General features: G+C 48.4%; 1 protein-coding gene across 3 annotated transcripts in view; it reads left to right on the top strand.

Annotated features, from left to right (window-relative positions):
- The window catches only part of dlgap1b (discs, large (Drosophila) homolog-associated protein 1b), a 62,540-nt gene that overhangs the window by 20,074 nt on the left and 23,280 nt on the right, over window positions 1-19,186 (top strand). For 2 of the 3 annotated variants that reach the window (XM_029149491.3, XM_029149494.3), the window contains exons 2-5: window positions 2,024-2,109; window positions 12,262-13,388; window positions 14,359-14,573; window positions 17,598-17,775. In XM_029149491.3, the coding sequence (XP_029005324.1) occupies window positions 12,333-13,388; window positions 14,359-14,573; window positions 17,598-17,775 (1,449 nt within the window). In that variant the 5' untranslated portion in view covers window positions 2,024-2,109; window positions 12,262-12,332. The remainder of the gene's footprint in view (window positions 1-2,023; window positions 2,110-12,261; window positions 13,389-14,358; window positions 14,574-17,597; window positions 17,776-19,186) is intronic. The other variant, XM_029149493.3, reaches the window with a different exon arrangement.

Here is a 19,186-nt window from a genome sequence, read left to right as displayed (position 1 = left end):
CCGCGCTGCTGTGGAAATGTAACAAAGCGTAGAAATAATCACGGGTGAAGCCTGAATAACCACCCGGGGCCGTGGATCGGCGGTGCAGACCATGCATCATGCCGGCCGGTGCTGCTGCTGCTGCTGCTGACTCAGTGCAGGCGCAGCCGGAGCCTGCAGGGTTAGTGCAGCGGTGCCGTGGGCTGATCCACAGACCGGCCTCATCTGCCAGGACTTCAAAGGACGCCCTGACAGAGTCTAAATTGCCATCTCCTCCGGCCCAGGCTCCGCAGAACGCTTCCCCTTCCCTCGGTGCACAGGTCAAACTCGGCCTCATCTTTTATGTATCGCTTACGCTATTGATTGTGCAGTAAGAGATTCATGAACACCGAGGGGCCTATTTCCTAATCGCACTCCAGCATATGGAGTTTATTTTTAACAAGCTTTTCTTGTCTTCATACAACTGTGACTTTACTCCCCTCTTTCTTTTTCTTTCTGTCTGCGTTCCCCACTTGCTGCTCCGTGTTTTCCTCCTATCTCTGCGCTGCCTGCGCATCACTCTGCAGAATTTTGCTTATTTTGCATAGAAAACCAGCCAATCCCCCTCTGACAGACTTGTTTTCCACTTTTATTTATTTATTTTGCGCTTTTCTGTGCACTCATGAATTATTCAGATTGCAGATATGGAATGCTGTGATTTTGACAAATGCAATTGACACACAGGAAGGTGGACACACATCCGCCTCAGCCTGGATGTGCACAGACACGCTGCACCGTAATGAAGAGCCTCTCTAATCACTGCCTCTGATTGCATAGAGTGAAGAAATTAATTTAAAGATTAGAATTAAAGGTTCAAGCTCCTTTTTAATTTTGTGTTTCATTTGAAAACAAGCGGCCGTGGGCTCCGCTCGTCCTCTCTTACCTCCGCCGGTGACGGCGCCTCGGCCGCGCGTGTGATGCATTCATCTCTGTTCACATCTCTGTTCATCCCCAGCTTGTTTACTCATTCGCGAACGCGCGTGTTGATCCATTTTTTAGCGGCCCGCCCCTCGCCCCGTCTCTTTGTTTCTCTACCTGTGTTTAAGTGATGTGTTCTGCATCCCAGCCAAGTGTGAAATTGAAATTCTCCCCTGTAGAGGTGACATGATTGACAGAGAACAGAGGACATATAGGACGTGAAATCTCATCTTTGTTGTTCTCATTTGCTAAAGTGGGAATATTGTGACACTATAATAGTTTCTGGCATAGTTTAGATAGAATGAGCATGCGTAGACTCTGTGAGCCTGTGTCATATGAAGGCAGTGAAGCGCCCCTGGAGCCTTAATGTCCTCCCTCTGACCTGCCTGTACGCCCGTGTGCATGTGTGTGTGCAACCTGTTCGAACCGAGCCCCGCCTGGCGGGCGAGAGTCGGGCCGACCACCATCTGCTCCGTGCCTTCGCAGCGCTCGGTGCCTCCTCTTCGTCAGCGCCGCCGCGTCTCAAGGCGTAGATGCTTTCGAGACGCCGTCGCTCTCCGCTTCCGTTCGACAGGTTATTACGAGAGATAATTATGTAAGCTGTGTCTCGGAGCTGGATGTTTGTTACGTAAGCCTTTTTCATGGGAAGAGAAAACACTGGACAATATGACAGAATGTGTGCAGTGTTGGGGATTGAAAGGAAGAAGGAGTTATCACCCTGAGACCAAATGGATTTAATGCTAGAATTAAATCAGATGAGCTTAAACTACATTTAACTATGTTTGATTTTTCCTTGTTTTGCAATGAATATTCATTTTTAATTCTCCTTCAATCCACTTAAAAGCATCCAGGTTTGCACATTTCTCCCCTTTCCTTTTTTTTTTTGTCACGGTGCCCACCATCCCCCCTCCAGCCTTTCACTAGGAGCTGCAACAGTGAAAGGAGCCCAGAGAAAGAGCAGGGAGCCACAGCACAGCACGGGCACATGACACACGGACCGGCACAGTCGCCACCGGGACGCCGCAGGAGCACTGTGATGCGTAGCCATGAATTCTCAATGACCGACTATGTCTGTCTTCACCCCAAGGTGGAAAAATGTGCACGCACGGAGGACGAGCAGCCTGGAATTAAGCGCAGGGGAGAAAAGATGCCGACGATGAGACAGTAAAGAAGGTGAGTTGCGCTTCTTTATTACGCTGAGCAGCTTTGGATGTGAGTTTTATTGATGCACAGGTCAATGAGAGTCTATAAAGTGCTGAGAAAACCCCTCATATTCCTAATAATTCCCAGTGATTCTGCTCTGACAGCGTTTGCGCGGCTCAGCCCTCACTGCTGCGCGCTCACAGCCCACCTTTGATCTCCTTTCTGCCATCCACGCTGTAATCTTCCAGCGCACCCTGAGCGAGGGCGCATCTGTCAGGGCCGACAGCCCAACGCCGGCGCCGAGTGACGGGGGGGGGGCGAAGGGGGCGAAGCGAGGGAGGCGCCGAGGAGGTCGCGGAGTGGAACGCGTGGGGCGCGAAATAACCAGTCTGTTGGTAGAAAGCGAACGGGCCGAACGTGTGGACTCAAGACAAGATCAAGCAGCGACTCGCAGATGAGGGCGAGAGCTCGAGTTCCGTTCATAAATATGGAGTAGGATGAAACACGTCACACTAATAGGACACTGAATGTACAGTGCGTCCTATAAAGTATCCACTATTGATGTCTTTTACAATATCTTACACATTATTAGATAATTGGATTGAGTAATAAAGTCAGTGATTTAGAGCGAGTTCATTTTATTGTGGTCCAGATGGTTGGTGAGTTTGCAGAACAGCTGCAGCTGCTCTTAGACGACGTTCCTTCAGAGGTTCTAATCAGATGTTCAGGTGGGGGGGGCTTCGGCCCAACGATGTCACTGACGAAGTTTCTGTTACAGGTTCCCACTGACCACACACATTAGCACGCAACAGCTGCTCTGAGGTTGAAATATTTCATTACCTGTAAGAAAAACCTAAAACCTAAGCATCATTTTACAGTTGCTTAGTAAAGCAGTTGATTGAAATTAAGGCACATGTATTAATATAGTCAAAGATGAGTATTGATCATAGATTCATAGTTAAGTCAGTAAAGTGTGAAGATTTTCATACTTTTGTGGTCATTTTTATTTATTGTGTGCATAACAAGCAGATGAATGCATCATCATTGCGTTGAACGTTTAATTCATAATCACACATTGGATCCGGTTCCTGGTTCAGCTCTTGTAGATGAGCCAACCCTGAACCCTGGGGTCCGGGCCGGCTGCCAGAATGCTGGATTTACAGTGAGCACAGCTTATATTTGAAAATGTCTCATTGCACCGGTTCTGGTCATTAGCGAAGGCTATTTGCAAGTACAAACGGACTGTGAGCCAATGTGTTGTCTGTCCCGAGGAAGCCGGATTCAGGCAGTGGGATAAACAGGTTGATAGCCGGGGCTGTATCACACACCCCCTGCTGTGCCGCAGCGCTCTTCAACTGAACAGTTCAACCACAATCTCCATCTTATCCTGTGAAAACAACATTTGGAGTCTCCAACAAGCTGTTTTTACGCCGAGTGTGTTTGTGGAGATAAAGTTTGCCAACGACTGTGTAATTAGGGCCGATCAGATGAGGTAGATCGCAGCCAGTGGGAGGGAAGCCACGGGGCTGTTAGTCCGCTGAAGGAAGCGAACCATCGAGAACCAGAATAGTTGAGTGTTGAGAGACATTCTTAATAAATTCTCTGTTAATGCTTCACTGTTTTTATGATGAGGCTCCAGGATTTTATTGCAGAACACTGGGAGACACTCAACTGAAGAGGCTTTTTCTGTCTGCATCCTCAGCACAGGAATTCATGAGTCCAGTACATTTGCATATTTGGATTAAATCCCTTTTGTTTCTACATTTCACAGTCTGGTTTAAGATTCCATCTATCTTTTTGCTGAAAGACTCCTTGACCACGATTCACATCATGCGCATGACATCTAAAACCAAATTAATGTTAATGTTGTTTAATGTGATTGTGTCACCTCCATGTACCGGCAGCCTGTGTGTGTGTGTGTGTGTGTGTGTGTGTGTGTGTGTGTGTGTGTGTGTGTGTGTGTGTGTGTGTGTGTACCTGAGCAAATTATAAAATGGGAAGCTAATTTAACTTGCTCAACGAGCGACACATTTCACAGTTCATTTGCCTCTTCATAAAACACTTTGGCAAAGCACCTTTAACACCCTCAGTGCGTTTCTAATTCCAACACCGAGTCATGATGAGGCGGGTGAGGAGAGACATTGGTCCAATGTTGGTTATTAGCATCCATCTCAGAACACAACATCCATGATGACGTGCGTGCGTGTGTGTGTGTGTGTGTGTGTGTGTGTGTGTGTGTGTGTGTGTGTGTGTGTGTGTGTGTGTGTGTGTGTAATGAACATGAGTAAACTGTCGAACATTCAATGCGTTACAAGACAATAGCTGTTATAACCCTGAACTGTTGAGCAGCAGAAAATTTGAATCACGTCAGCGCTGGTACAAAAAAAAATCCTCCAGATCTAAAGCAGCTTGTCAGAAATGTTTTGTAGATTTACTAAATTTCCTTCTCACTGGATGAAACTGAACGACAGAAAAGCTCCTGGTATGGTTGATGTTCAGTCTATAAAAGTGATTAATGTGCACATAATATTAAAAGATTAGCATTAGCTTAAGGAATAGTTACATCTTTTCTTGCCTTTTAGACCGGCTTCACTTAAACCTAAATAATATTCTTGGCTTTAAGCTCCTTGCAAAATTCATAATACTGTTTATCCATTTATAACAACCTGTTATATCATGCATACATGTATGAGCACTCATAAACACGGCTAAGTGAATATTTAATAGTGAAGAAACATTGATTTCATCTGCCTTGTTTGCACAGATGATGTGAGAGTCTTAAGCTGCCAGTTGCGCTGCTTTTAGCCCATTGGCTGCCGAATTCTGGCCAGAGACAATAAATCACAAACAGATTCAAGTTAATTAGGGGCAGACATGAGCACCAATCTGAAACACATCACTAAATGTGAGTTTTGATGCACCCAAGTCCATTTCTGTCTGTGTCTTAATTAGTGCCTCTCTGTATTAATGCCGTGCTGTTAGCAGTAGATGCTGAATGACATGATGACCACAGCGGCTCGTTCACCACAGCAAGATTCTGCTGAAGGGAAGAAGTCACTGTCAACTTTTCTGGTTGCGCAGAGTCTATTTTGATGCCATGAGCCGTGCTGATCCCACGTAGTTGTGAATTTCTCTGCCGTCACTTTTTGACGTTGGGTCACGTGGGAGGCGTCAACGCTCACCTGGTCGGACGTCCTCCCTCTGAGCAGAGAGCGCGTTCGCGTTGGCCTCTAACCTCTCAGCGCACATGGAGCGCTCCTGGTGTGTGCTTGTGTGCGCGCGTGCGTGCGTGTGTGTGTCTTTCCATCGGGATGTTTCTGTATTTGTGACTGCTTGCCTTGTGCAGGACTCTGTCGCTTTAGATATGCATCCGCTGGTGCTCATGCAAGGAGACGTCGGGGGTCAGACCTCCCCACCCCTCCTGCTCAGTTGGATCTCACTCCCAGATCTGTCAGACGTTCCTTGACATGTCCTCGATGTGACTCGCCACCCGCGGTGAAGGAGAGGCACAAATCACCCAGCTTCTTTCTTTTTCATGTGCGTCCTGTAACCAGCCGGTGACCTCGGGTCCCGAGCAAAGCAAACAGCATCACATCGCGTTTAGTTTAATCTCAGAAAGCTTCAGTTGCTTTGCAATTATGTAAATGGTTCCCAATCCAAAAATGCATTTTACTTTTACTTTACTCTCTGTCTAATCGTTATTAGTTTTCATACAAGTGCAAGAAATGATGTGAACTTTCTTTGTTATCTTGTTAAATAAACTAGTTTGTTAAACTGCGGTAACCACGGTAACGCATCATTCGCACACTTAAGGTCAGCTCTGTTTTCTGACATGTAATTAAATGTAGACTCATTTGCTTGAACTCTGACACTTGGGTTACCTCTGGCTGTCGTCTGAGGCTAACGAGGCCTGACAGCGAGGCGGCGGCTGCACTGTGCATGTGCATAATTAGACAGTATGTTTGAGCAGGGAATTTCATTATTAGAACCAAATCAGCAACGTTCGGTGTGTAATACAGTGAGATTTCTGCATCGACGCAGGCTCATTTGTAAAGTCTCTGTATCCACGTTGCTGTGTTTGTGTAAACAGCAGCGATAACGCCGAGGCAGCAGCTCCTGGTGTATGAACACAGCAGAAATGCCACATGGAGGAATCATTTGAGTTCAGCAGCATTAGCAACTTCTTCATATGTGGGTCATGGGCACAGTTGATGTATGAGGTCGCACTATGTTATGTAGAACACACACACACACACATGCACACACACACGCGCAAATGCATAATTTCATAGCTCTTAAGACACAACATAAACAGGATGTTATTATTGTGTGTGAGCCCAGATGGAAATGTGCATATCCAAACAGAGGCAGATGTCGTCTACCTGATCTTTAATTAGTTTGTATTGGCAGACATAGAAAAGGAATTTTATATTATTTGGAATTATTTTGTAAAATACCTTTTAAAAATATTAAAAGAAGAAGCTTTAATATATTAGAGCTTTATGTTAAATCCATGCATCATAAACTGGGGGAGTGTGTTAGTAATGAACCACAAGTAGCCACCAGAACACAACATGAATTCTACTGAATCTACATAGTTTAATTCCTAATCAAACCTAATGTCTTCATTCATTTTGGATTATTATGGTCCCACTCACGGCCATCATTCATCCATGAAAGCTCATTTAGATCAAGATCTCTTTGCAAAGGATGTAAAGCTGAATTCAATGTCTCCTTTCTTCTGCTGAACCTGCTGGACCTGCAGCCCTTTCGGTTCCGTTTCGGGTTCCTGTGCAGCTGTGCGTGTCCATCACGCGCAGGGTCACCAGTCCGAGCTTCCGTCCTCTAATCAACCGCACCGAGCCCGGGTTGTGGTTCGTTCCCTCATTCCCTCATGAAAATACGAAGCATAAGAAATGGCAACTTGTGTTGCTGTCAACACGTATGATCCCAGAGCAGTTGGTACATACGAGTTCTCATTAGCTGCGCTCAAACAGTGTGTTCCACCAGAAAATCCATTTGTTTCCATGGTGATGATGTCTTCCCTCGTCCAATTTCCCTGGTTGTTTTTATGGATAGCTTTATTGAGCTTTATTAAAAAAAGACGGGAAAAGCAGTTTGTAATCTCTTACACTCTGTAACATGAAGGTTTACGGAGGCAGGTCATTTGGAAAAGGTCAAAGTGATATTTCGCTTACGTCCAGTTGCATTGTTCTCCTCTGAGACACGGTGGTTCGGCTCCTGCACAATAAACTACCCTTAATAGCAGTTGAACCCTCATGTGTGATGCACTCTGTTGTTATCTATAAAATATGTTGTATCTATAATTGAAAACGGAGGAAGTTGATGTTTTGCCTGAGCTCTGCAGCTGATGTTCTTTCGAACGCAACCAACGTCCTGAAATGTGTAAATCTGTGCCGCTGCGCTGACAAAGCACAAAAATGAAATATTGATTTGTTCAGCGTGGAAGTCACAGGACATTCTTAGCATAATGAAAGAAATTTGTTTAATCTCCAAGTGTAAATAGCGGCGTTTCGCTGAAGAACCGATAGGAGCGATCCTCGAGTCCGACTGTTATCCGTAATGAATTCGCCCTTAAGCCAGCAGCAATCTCCGGAGCCGTGGCCTTTTTGTGGAGTCAAAGGAAAGTGTCAGACTCACTCAGTTCACAGTTTTTTTCAAAGATCAAGGGATTTTTTTAGGTTGAATCTTTTCACTTTTATTAAAATAGAATGGAAGCAAGCTGCTCAATGTAGCAAATTCTCAGCCACAGCGTTTCTGCCTCCTTGCAACCAGCTGCCTGAAGAGGATAAACACATCACAGGAGCTGGGGATTGAGTGATTTCATAGACGTCGACTGCGCAAATGTAAAATTTCTGCGCGCGAAACGATTTCAAATGAAAGATACATGAGCGTATCGGAAAAAAGAATTGTAATTCCGAGATGTTTCTGTGGAAGCGTACATAGAAACGCACTCTGCAAAGCCTTAGTCACTGACCTTGGAATCCCACGCTCGGATGCCTGCGTCGCTGCATTCTCGCCGAGTCTGTCTGTGTCTGAGGTTCCACCAACCTCCGTGACGGCTCTGCCTGAGACCGGCGGCAGAACCAGGCGTTCTCCAGACCTAATGCCTCTGTTAATTTGTTTGCCTTGATCAAATAGACCTCATCACTGGAGGAATTTGTCTCCGCCGTGTGTCTTGGCGATTGCTGAGCCATAACTCAAGGCGGCCGTCATTTATCAGCGCGAGCCCTGACACCCGGCCTAATTAGTTCGGTTGTGACAAAGGAGCTGTCTTGTGGAAGCCGGGAACATCCATCCATCCTCGAGAGCATGTGTTTTCATAATGTAGCTAATACGAGGAGAAAACACACCTTAAAGCTGCGTCTGTGTCGAGGTCTAGTGATTCGCTGGGTTGAAATGGTTACACTAGTTATAGAGTGAAGAGATTCTGCTTATCTACCATCAAACGCATTTGTATGAGTCTGTCAGCGCTGAACGTGAACATGACCCAGCGTGAAATTAGTTTCCCATTTTTCTGACTTTCTTTGTGGCAGACGGTTTAGGACCTACATCATATAAACATTTCTGTAAAATGTTGCCGAGCCGCCAGAGACGACAGTCATCGGAGAGCGGCATCTATCATTTAAGACTCATTTTAACAGCAAGACATTAAAGTTAGTGGCTCCCAGCTTCTCTCGACATCCTTAAAAGCCACTTCTGCATAATCCGAAAACACACACACAAAAAATTACCGGCTCCGGCGACGGCTCTTTGGTCCCTGTCTGTCCTTAAAATGTTCCACCACATCATTCTCTGGGGGAGGTTTTTACAGATTCACGCGTTCACAGTGGAAATCGCCCCTACGTCTTCTCACTACTTTTCCGTGTGTGTGTGTGTGTGTGTGTGTGTGTGTGTGTGTGTGTGTGTGTGTTTCATTTCGGGTTATTAAAGCTTTAAATAAAAGCTAGATGTAATTAATTTATTTTATAGTTAAAGCCGACTGCTCCTCTGAGTCTGTTAAAGGGGCTCAGCAGAAAGTGTTACTTTAAACATCACTTTTTAATTAACTTGGGAAGAGAAACTTATTATCATGTTCACGTCAGAATCTGAGAGTGAACATCAGATGAACCTTTGCAGATGTTGCTGGCAGGTTTACCACCTTCTGCGGCCTCACAAAACCTCTGTGAGCCCAGAGCTCCGTCTTGCAACAAGTGTTTGATGTTGATTGAGGAAAATGGACTCGCGGCGGTTTGTACAGCAGCCTTTTCTTTTCCAGCCGTCTTCTCAAACGGGGGCTTATTGATTTCTGCTCCCTCCGCGGAGCCGGCGTGCCGTGCGTCAATGTTGCTTTGCATTTTCATACCACTTCTGTTCATTTGCTTTGTCTCGGAGCTGCTGTGACGCGGTGTCTGTTATGTTTAGTGTTTCTGAGCCCAGAGAAACTTTGAATTAACATTCTAATTAGTTTCGCCTGTTTTCTCTCAGTGGTTCTTGAAGCCTCTTCACACGAAGTGGAGTTCTCATGTTAAAATGCACGAGCTGAAACCCGCCAAAATCCCACCCATTTTAAGCTTTTTTTAATATATTGGTGCAATTAACTTTTTAGTTGAGCAACTGAAATCTGAAACGGCGTCATCGGGTCCGACACAATCCATCAGTCACCAGCTCCGGGTGAGAAATATGCTTCAGCGCTGTCACTTGATTACACGCTGTGAAGGGACTGAGCGCCTGTCATGCACAACATCAGTAAATAAGGGGCTTAGCCAAAAATCAATTAGGGACACGAATAACGAGCAGCGTGCAATTACCACCCAAAAATAATACTTAACACGACAGAATGCGGCGTGAGGTAGCACTAACAAGACACAAATCAGTCCACTGTACTCCACCCAGCCCTCCGCCTCCTTCTAGCATCTACTACTACGCTCTGCACAGACCTCTAGGTAATATTTCTTATCAGATCACACTAAATAAGCGGCAGCAGGCGGGAATCATTAAATGAAACCTGAGCCTCGCTTTATGCCAGGCCGGGGATGGGTGTCGCTTCATGCTCTTGTCCACAATAAAATAAGCTTTGGAGAACATTTCTATTCCAGAGAAGCGCTCACTGTACATCACTGGGAGGACCTCGCCTGGAGTGTGTTATTAGCATTTCATAGAGTCCTATGGCACGTCCACGTCCAGTCGGTGCACAGGTTGGCCACCAGATCGTTAGAGACAGAACTGGGTCAGCCGGCTGCGATGGACACAAAGCATAACACATTCCCACAGCTGTCCATGAGCTCCCCTCATGTCACTGAGGGCCACACCTGACGAGATGACGGACGCGGCGCGACCAGCAGAGCTGCTGCTTCTTGTCCATAAACTGCACTTTACAAGCTAACGGCATCAAAATGCAGCACGGTTACGCATCCTGTCAGACACACCGGGTGTGTGTGTGTGTGTGTGTGTGTGTGTGTGTGTGTGTGTGTGTGTGTGTGTGTGTGTGTGTGTGTGTGTGTGTGTATGTGTGCGTGCGTGCGTGCGTGCGTGCGTGTGTGTGGCTGGTAGGCAGAACGCCAGCGTGACCCAACTTCAGCTTTTCAGCTTTAGTGCGGTGCTGCAGACAGCTGTGCCACAAACACGCTGCTACGGATCACCGCGAGGGCCTTTTTATTTAGGTCACATTCTGTGCTTCAGCGGCCAACAGAAGGGATCTCTGTCAGCTGCAATGAATACCTTTAGCTGGACACAGCCCACTTAAGTGCCCCGCGAGAAGCGGACACCGCGTGTGCTGCAGGAGTTGGAATATTGCAGATAGACGTGGGGACAGAGCGCCGTTTATTTCCTCATTTCTCCTCTAACGGTAAAATAATTAATCCCTGATTTATTGCAGACGTGGAATTGCATGTGGATTTCCTGGATTTTTTTAATTAATCCGATTGGCAGTCACATCAATGAAAACAATAACCTCCCCCCCAAACATACATTCATCCCCATAAACACATTCCGTGGCCTCCGTGGTGTCCTCTACGTATGTGAAGGCCTGATATGATATTTCATTCTGCCGCTGTGTTTCCCTCATTTCCTCTTATCTGCCTTCCTTTAGTTTCCTCCTCCTCTTTTTTTCTGCTCACCGCCGTGGCCTTTGCTACTGCATTATAAATGGCAGTAATGAATTCCGCAGCCACACACTGCTTTCACAGAACCGCACCGGAGTGTGTGTGTGTGTGTGTGTGTGTGTGTGTGTGTGTGTGTGTGTGTGTGTGTGTGTGTGTGTGTGTGTGTGTGTGTGTGTGTGTGTGTGTGTGTGTGTGTGTGTGTGTGTCTCATTATTATCTTGTTAGCTTTACCTCCAGTGCATTGGAAGCAGCGTGGCGTCAGCGCCGGCTCGGCCACGGCCCCAGATGGGCACGGAAAGCAGTTTAAGGGCACTGATGAATGCCATTGTTTTCATGTCACCGTGTGAGGGAAAGGTCATTTATTGCTGGTCGCCTCAACTGGCCCAGAAGCTGTCAGTTGGGTTTTACTGGCCAATTAGTTTGCCCTTAGAGGAGAACTGGAGGTACGGAGTGAAAGTGCAGGCTCAGGCTGTGATCGTTTGATGTGTTTGTGTGTGGGGGGGGGTAAATAAATGGACTTTTGAGTATTACCTAATCTATTAAAACACTGAAGGAATGAGCACTTTGAATGTTTGAGATTTTAAGGCACAGATCACCAGCTCTTGTTATACTTTTTGTTCAGACGCTTCATTTCTAACAGCACCTTTGAATAAAAATAGCACGCGCTTAAGCTGAAAATAGATTCAAATCATTCCCGATCCCTCTCCTTCCTTTTGTTTCCCTCCATTTCCTCGGTCGTCTCATTTATTTTACTGAAAGTCTACCGGAGCAAACGAGAGGAGGAAGCTGGAGGACAGATTCTGGAAGTCAGGGACCACATGCCAAGCGCCCGCTATATTTGGCGCCGCAGCTTTTTGAAGTTTTCAAGGACAAAAATAAAAGGTTGAAAGCGAATAATAGGTCTGAGTCCCGTCAACATCAGCGAGTTGTCTCCTCCGTGAAGGCGCGTCAAAAAGCATTTTCCTCAAAAGAACGCAGCAGAAGACGCTGCCCTGTGCTTTGACTCAATATAAATATGAGATATTTCTAATTCCGTTTTTCTCTCTCTCCTGTTTGTTTGTCTCTTGTTCGTCCGTAGAGCGACTTCCGAGGCCTCTGCAGCAGCAGCAGCAGCAGCAGCAGCAGCAGCAGCTGGACGCGCGAGCCGCAATGACCATGAAGGGCCTGTCGAGCAGCCGCAGTCACCCCCACGCGGTGGCCTGCGACCCCTCCTACGACTCCATGACGCTGGGCCACTCGGACCGCCGGCCCTACGTGCTGGGCCGGGGGGAGGCGCCCCCCCCCGACCGCGCCTGCTACAGCCAGTGCACCTCCTACCCGTCCGAGTGCGGCGCCTACCCCGACCTGGCCAGCTGCACCTTCCCCCGCAGGCACTACAGCTCCCACCACGAGCTGAAGGAGGAGTGCGGCGCGGTGGTGCCTTACATCGGGCCAGCGGCGGGCGCCAAGGGCAACGCAGGGGGCGGAGGCAACGGCAATCACGTCCCCTCCAACCTGCTGGAGCAGTTCGAGCGGCAGGCGCCGGTGCGGCGCGAGGGCTACCACACGCTGCAGTACAAGCGCACGGCGGTGGAGCACCAGCGCAGCGACAGCCCCGGACGCATCCGCCACCTGGTCCACTCCGTGCAGAAGCTCTTCACCAAGTCCCACTCCCTGGAGGGGCCCTCGGGGGCCGGCGGCGGGAGCGGCCGGATGAACGGCAGCAAATCCAGCCCCGACGACCCGCCCTCGTCCTCCGGCACCCTGAAGCACAGCAAGCGCAGCAAGAGCAAGGACCGCTCCAAGTCGGAGCCCAAGATGCGCACGGCCATTTCAGGCTACTGGAGCTCGGACGACACGCTGGACCGGGAGGTGTGCCTGTACCACCACCACGCCCCGGGGGGCCTGCCCTCCGGGGTCATGACCATGGGCCGGCACCCGGACAAGTCCCAGTCCCAGTACTTCATGGAGTCCTACAACACCATCAGTGCTCACTCCCTCAAGACGTCGCGCAGCAACAACGACGTCAAGTGCTCGACGTGCGCGGGCGGCGGCGGCGCGCTGCAGCTGGTGGGGCCGCTGGATGGACAGGTGCAGCTGAAGAAGAGCTCGTGGTCGTCCACGCTCACGGTGAGCAGAGCCAGGGAAGTCTACCAGAAGGCCTCCGTCAACCTGGATAAAGCTCTGGTGAAGGCCGAGCAGGGACGCACCTGCCACTTCCTGCAGGTAGGACCCGCGCGACAGGACCGGCCCTCACATGTCACGCTCCATCCGTCATCCGGTGCCGGCGCCGCCGTTACCTCTGGGTCGAGTGTTTTGTGCGCTTGTGTCTTGTGGGATCCCTTAATCCAGCGTGTGATCTTCACACACATGGAATCACACACAGACAATGTAATGCCCGTTTATTTGTATGTACCCGTGCAACATTCCCAGGTTGGAAAGGTTTAAATTCGCTTGACGTTAACAGGATTAAACGCTCTGCCTTCGTAGAACGTCTCGGGGCTCGTTCACGGCGGTAGCGTTTCAGATCTTTTAATCACAGACCTGCTCTTTCCTGAGATGTTAACACAATCCGTGGTTGCACCTGACATCAAGGTGAACTTGGTTTCCTAGCTGCACCCGGCATGTTAAATGACTCTCGTGCACTTTTCCCTTCCTCTGTATCCCGTTTCGTTCTCTTCAGAGCCGCTGCTCTAACAGCCACTCATGTTGGGGCTGCATCGGTTTGGCCCAACAAAACCCTCTTTGTTTCCCCCTCTCTCTCTCTCTCTCTCTCTCTGTCTCTCTCCCTCTCTCTCGCCATGTCTGCTGTCTTTGACTCCCTCTCTCTCTCTTTTAGATTAGGGCTGGAAGAGACTGTAGCTTTGCCTCCCTTTTAGTTTCACCGTCATTAGTGTGTGTGAAAAATCAGGAGAGCAGACGGAGGCCAGGAAACGGCAAAAAAAAAGTAGATTCCTTGCATTTGATATGCTGCTTGCATCAGAGGGCGCACAAAGAAGGCCTCCGGCGCACACCGGCTGATGGTGTGATCAAGGCAGACCCCGCAGTGCTGCTCGTACCGATGCGCGACATGCGCGGTGCGACACAGGTATTTATCCCAGGCCGCGCTCCGGGGAGCGGAGGCCCGGGTTGATCCCGGGCCCAGCGCGTCCTGCAGCCTGGAGGGCGGCTCACCCCCCTTCGCCCGTCTCCGCAGGTGCCGCAGGACGACTGGAGCGGCTTCTCGCCGCTGGGCAAGGACGACGAGATCCCGTGCCGGCGGATGCGCAGCGGCAGCTACATCAAGGCCATGGCGGAGGAGGACAGCGGCGACTCGGACTGCAGCCCCAAGCCGTCGCCCAAGGTGCAGGCGCGGCGGGCGAGTTACCTGAAGGCCACGCAGCCGTCGCTCACCGAGATGACGACGCTCAAGTGAGTGTGCGGCTGCTGCGCGAACGGGCTGAAGGCCCCTTAGGAACGCACGCCGGGCTCTCAAGGACTGCATTGTGGGTTAGGAGTCATCGAATATTTTCTCTCCCCCGAAGTGATTCCTTTTGAACCCATGAGGTTAAGAGCTTGTCTTCGCTGCTCGAGGAGTTTGGTGAAGTCGCCTCTGGTTGCGTGAGACTCCACTCGGCAGCGTACTTTTTCACAGCTTTGGCTCATGAACTATTCATAGTCTGAGGAATCCCTGATTTAATGCAGTCTGAGGATGTTGTTCACAGATGAGGCCGCACACACCGAATTTACATTAATTACACCAAATAGATTTTTGATTTACTTAACTTGGAATCTTGATTGGAACAGTAAAAAAAATTAAATTGAGACTTAATTGTTTTTGTTATTTACATAATGAAGCAGGTTCCTCCTTCATCTTTATTACTTGGCGACTTCTAACCAGACTTTCAAAAGGAACTGGCCACTGGTTTAATGCTGAGCACAAGGCTGGGACTGATTAACTGTGTAATGCAAAGTGATGACGAGAACACAAGCTTTGCCCCGTCATTGTTTCTGGCTGCACACATGCGCACACCCTTATGTAAGCGCCGGCGCCGCGGCTCGCGGGCCTCTAATGACTGGGCTTTGGCCTGGAAGAAGGCCGCCGTCGTGTGACGGGGCCCCGTGGAACCGACCCGGCTGCAGGGCTGCGCGGCGGAGATAGAGAGCGAGCGGCTGACATCTTGTTTTCACACAATGCGCTTCTGGGATCTGGCACGAGTGTGTGTGTGTGCGTTTCCCTCCGCGGTGGTGGTGAAATAATCAGCTCGGTTGCTCCATATGCTTCATGGTCCGTCCTGTGGCCACGGTGCCTTTGACTGGTGAAGGAGGTCTCCTGAGAACGTGGAGGGCTTTGTTCAAGCTAACAGCCTGCTTCATGCTAACACACAGCAGACTGAGGCGTGCTCGTAGGTGCTCAGGGTCTCTGGCAGACAAACCCTTGGTATTCTCTCGCCCGTCGCTTCTGCTCAGACGACGAAGAAGGTGGTAAAGAGGACGGCGGAGCCGGACAGAGAAAGCCTCTTAGGCAGCAGCGAGGAGAGGCGATAGACGATAGAGACAGAAAGGAGAAATCAGCAGACAGCTTTGGACAGGCGTGAGTCCTGAGTGGCAGACGGCGGCGTATTCATTAATGTCACTTGTTCCGTTGAGGGACAACCTGGGACAGACTGACCTCCTCCCTCAGGTGACGCTGATTACAGGCTGGGTCTGCCATTCAACTGGCACAATGGACTTCCCTGATCCGGCCTATAATCAGCCCCACAGGGAAATCACCATGAGGCGTGGACAGAGATAATGGTGTAGGTAGAAAGTTCGTTGACTTGATTCCTCTGTGCATCACCTGCAGTCACAGACTGGGTGGTTGTTACGGATGATTTATGCCCAACTACAAAAGTGGAGTTTTAAAAAAAACAGATTCTTGCTTGACTTAAAGGTTACTTTTGGGGTTTTAGACTTCAGGTGACCCATGGGAGTATGTTGACCCAGAAGCATGGAGGCGCTGAAACACAAAGTTTTCTAATTTATTGTACACTACAAATTTACTCTTGCCTATTTTGGCAAACGTACTAATACACCATTTATTTATTTTCAAGAGATAAAGGAAATTTCTAAAAACTGAAGACCTATTACCATAATGAATAATCATTTTACCCCTTTTTTTTTACCATGACGGCTAGACAGAGATAATTAAAGAGATAAAAGTTAGCTAATAAAGCTTTAGCTCGACAACCATTGAAAACGCAGCTCTGAATTGGAAGCAGCGCTGCTGAAGAACACCTCTGTTTGGAAAGCTGTGGTTAAAAAAGAATGAACTACGTTAAAGAAATTTACCCGGTGAGAGTGAGTCACCGTTGAAAGCTTTGATACAGGAGCTCCCAGTCAATTCTGCTCAAGATTAAAGACCTCAGAAGACAGTTTGGCTACATGGAGATGCTTTTTAAATTTAGTAACCGTTCTAATGAAATCACCGCCCTTATTCCCATCTCAGTAGCTCATCTGGCCCCCTACTACCTGTTCCTCCAGCCTCCATCTTCTCCCCTCTGTTCTTTTATCCAGGAGTGAGTAATCCAGTTGGCCTTGCTGTGCTAACCACGCTCTATTTTAAGGAGGAAATACATAATTAAAGCCAACCTGACCTGGAGGCAGAGATTAGGAGTTGTGTGTGCGCAAATGTTTTTATATCCACACGTGGGAATGAAGGAAATACAGTTAGAAGCTGGACCTTAGCTTCCTGTAGCTGATAGAACTAGAATACACACATTTCTCTTAGTTGGAACAGAATAATGTTCCCACAATTTCTGAGTTGTTTAGCTCATGTTAACCTGCTGCACACACACACACACACACACACACACACACACACACACACACACACACACACACACACACACACACACACACACACACACCTGCACATAGGTGTCAAGCAAGCTAAGCGGTGTGACTGGATACAGATGAGAGTTAATGAGACACCTCATCTTCTGTGGGGATTGGATGTGATCATGCTCGTCTTTGTCACACACACGCACACACACACACACACACACACACACACACACACACACACACACACACACACACACACACACACACACACACACACACTTAAACCTTGTTGTAAATCGGCGCTATATGAATAAAGCTGAATTGAGTTGGATTGAATGTACACAGTGTTTTAGTGTGCTTCAAGGACAGACTAGCTCAGCTACGGCCTGTTTCTCAATAGTACTGCGCTTGTTGATTAGATAAGGGTGTTTCCTGAAGCTATTGTGGATGGATCTGTATCTTCCCGTTCACACACACTGCTAAGGACTTTCTCCCGCTCTCATCTTAACTCTCCCTCTGCTGCTTCGCTTCTGTCCCTCTCCTTCCTGTTCTTTACCTTCAGCCGAGCTCCCTCTTTTCCCTGCATTTCAATTATTTATTCTTTTTGTCCTCTTTCCTTCCCTGCGGCAGGATTTCCACAGAGCATTCGCCCAAGCTGCAGATACGGAGTCACAGCTACCTGCGGGCGGTGAGTGAGGTTTCCATCAATAGGAGTCTGGACAGCTTGGACCCGGCAGGGCTGCTGGCCTCGCCTAAATTCCGCTCGCGAAATGAAAGCTACATGAGAGCAATGAGCACCATCAGCCAGGTTAGTGGCACCCAGGGGCCCGAGCCTTTCTGCCGTCGGCCCGCTCACCCCCTGTACCTTAACTGCTATGTCCAATAAGGTCGTGCAGGGGGAGGAAATCCAATCAGTTGCAGTCCTGAGGCCTAAATTAACCACCGGGTCACCATCTGGCAAAGTATGAACAGGACGAAGCTGTTTTCCTGGACTCTGATGATTACTGCTGAATGTACGTGCTTCTTGTGTCTGAGTTTGAGAAGCAAAATGACTAAAAAGGCCTACAAATTGTTTCCTCAGTCTGGCACCTGCTTCATAATGTCCCTAATTTGATGGTTATGGAACATATCAGAGAACTGGCGTGGAGACAGCGGATGCCTGTTATTGTCACAGCTGCTGCAAAATAAGATGTCGCTCATCTCGGATCTTGCGCCCAGCTTCATACTTCGCATCATTCGGAGTGACAGGGCAGCTTAGCTTACCTTTCTGCCTCGGCGAGGGGGATATGTACTCCTCTCCAAAGCCCAAGGGCAGCACTTAGCCTCGCTAGCTGAATGATGGACCCCTGAGACATCCCTTCAAGTCCTGGCGTAGAACAGGCCCGGGGGAGAATGACACACTGGACCTGGCATCTACAAAAATGCCACTGAATAAAAGAGGTGCTGCTAGGCTCTCTATTTTACTCACTCTCTCTCTCTCTGTGCATTGAGTGTGAAGTGATGCACCAAAAAGGGAAGCTCACAGGGTTGAATCGAGGTCCACAAACCTTTCTGACTCCAAGCTCCATAGTTTGTCCAGTAGCATTAGTCCCCGGCCACATGCCATTCCTGTGTGTTGCCTCCTGCGCAGGCGTCCTGAAACCCTCTCTCCGCTTGGACTCGCTGAACAAGAGCAATGTAAAGGAATGGAATGCAGGTTGACGTTCTCTCCCCTCACATAACCACACGTCTGCAGTGTTATTTTGGTTTCTTGTCTTGTTCCGGTTCTCTTTAAACCCGAACTGCACCAGCTGGCTAGACCTCCTGAAATCCCACCTTTATTAACAACACTCTCGCCCTTCACTCCTGTGTGGCCCCCTGACTTTTTAACCTGCAGTGATTCCTCCTCCTCTGCACTCCATGGACATGTTTGTTTTGCTTTTGTTTTGTTTTATTGTTAACAAAATGTACATTTCTATATGCATCTTAAAGCTTCACTAGACACTGAAGTAGTAGCATCACAGCTATGTGACGCGGTACCTGAACAACCAACTCTAATGGGTAATAATAAATATATGGTGTTACCCATAACTCAAAATTTAATATGAAAATGTATAAAATATCTGCAGTAGGAGAGGAGAACCCTCCAGCAGAAACAACCTGTCTACTGAAGCTTGACTCATTAACTGGAGTTTGCATCTGTATCATATTCTATTTAATCTAGGCTTGTGTGCGTTTGT

The sequence above is a fragment of the Betta splendens genome, chromosome 4 (assembly GCF_900634795.4).
Source record: "Betta splendens chromosome 4, fBetSpl5.4, whole genome shotgun sequence".
NCBI lineage: Eukaryota > Metazoa > Chordata > Actinopteri > Anabantiformes > Osphronemidae > Betta > Betta splendens.
The sequence above is the reverse complement of the archived record's forward strand: the minus strand, read 5'-3'. Positions and strand labels throughout refer to the sequence as shown.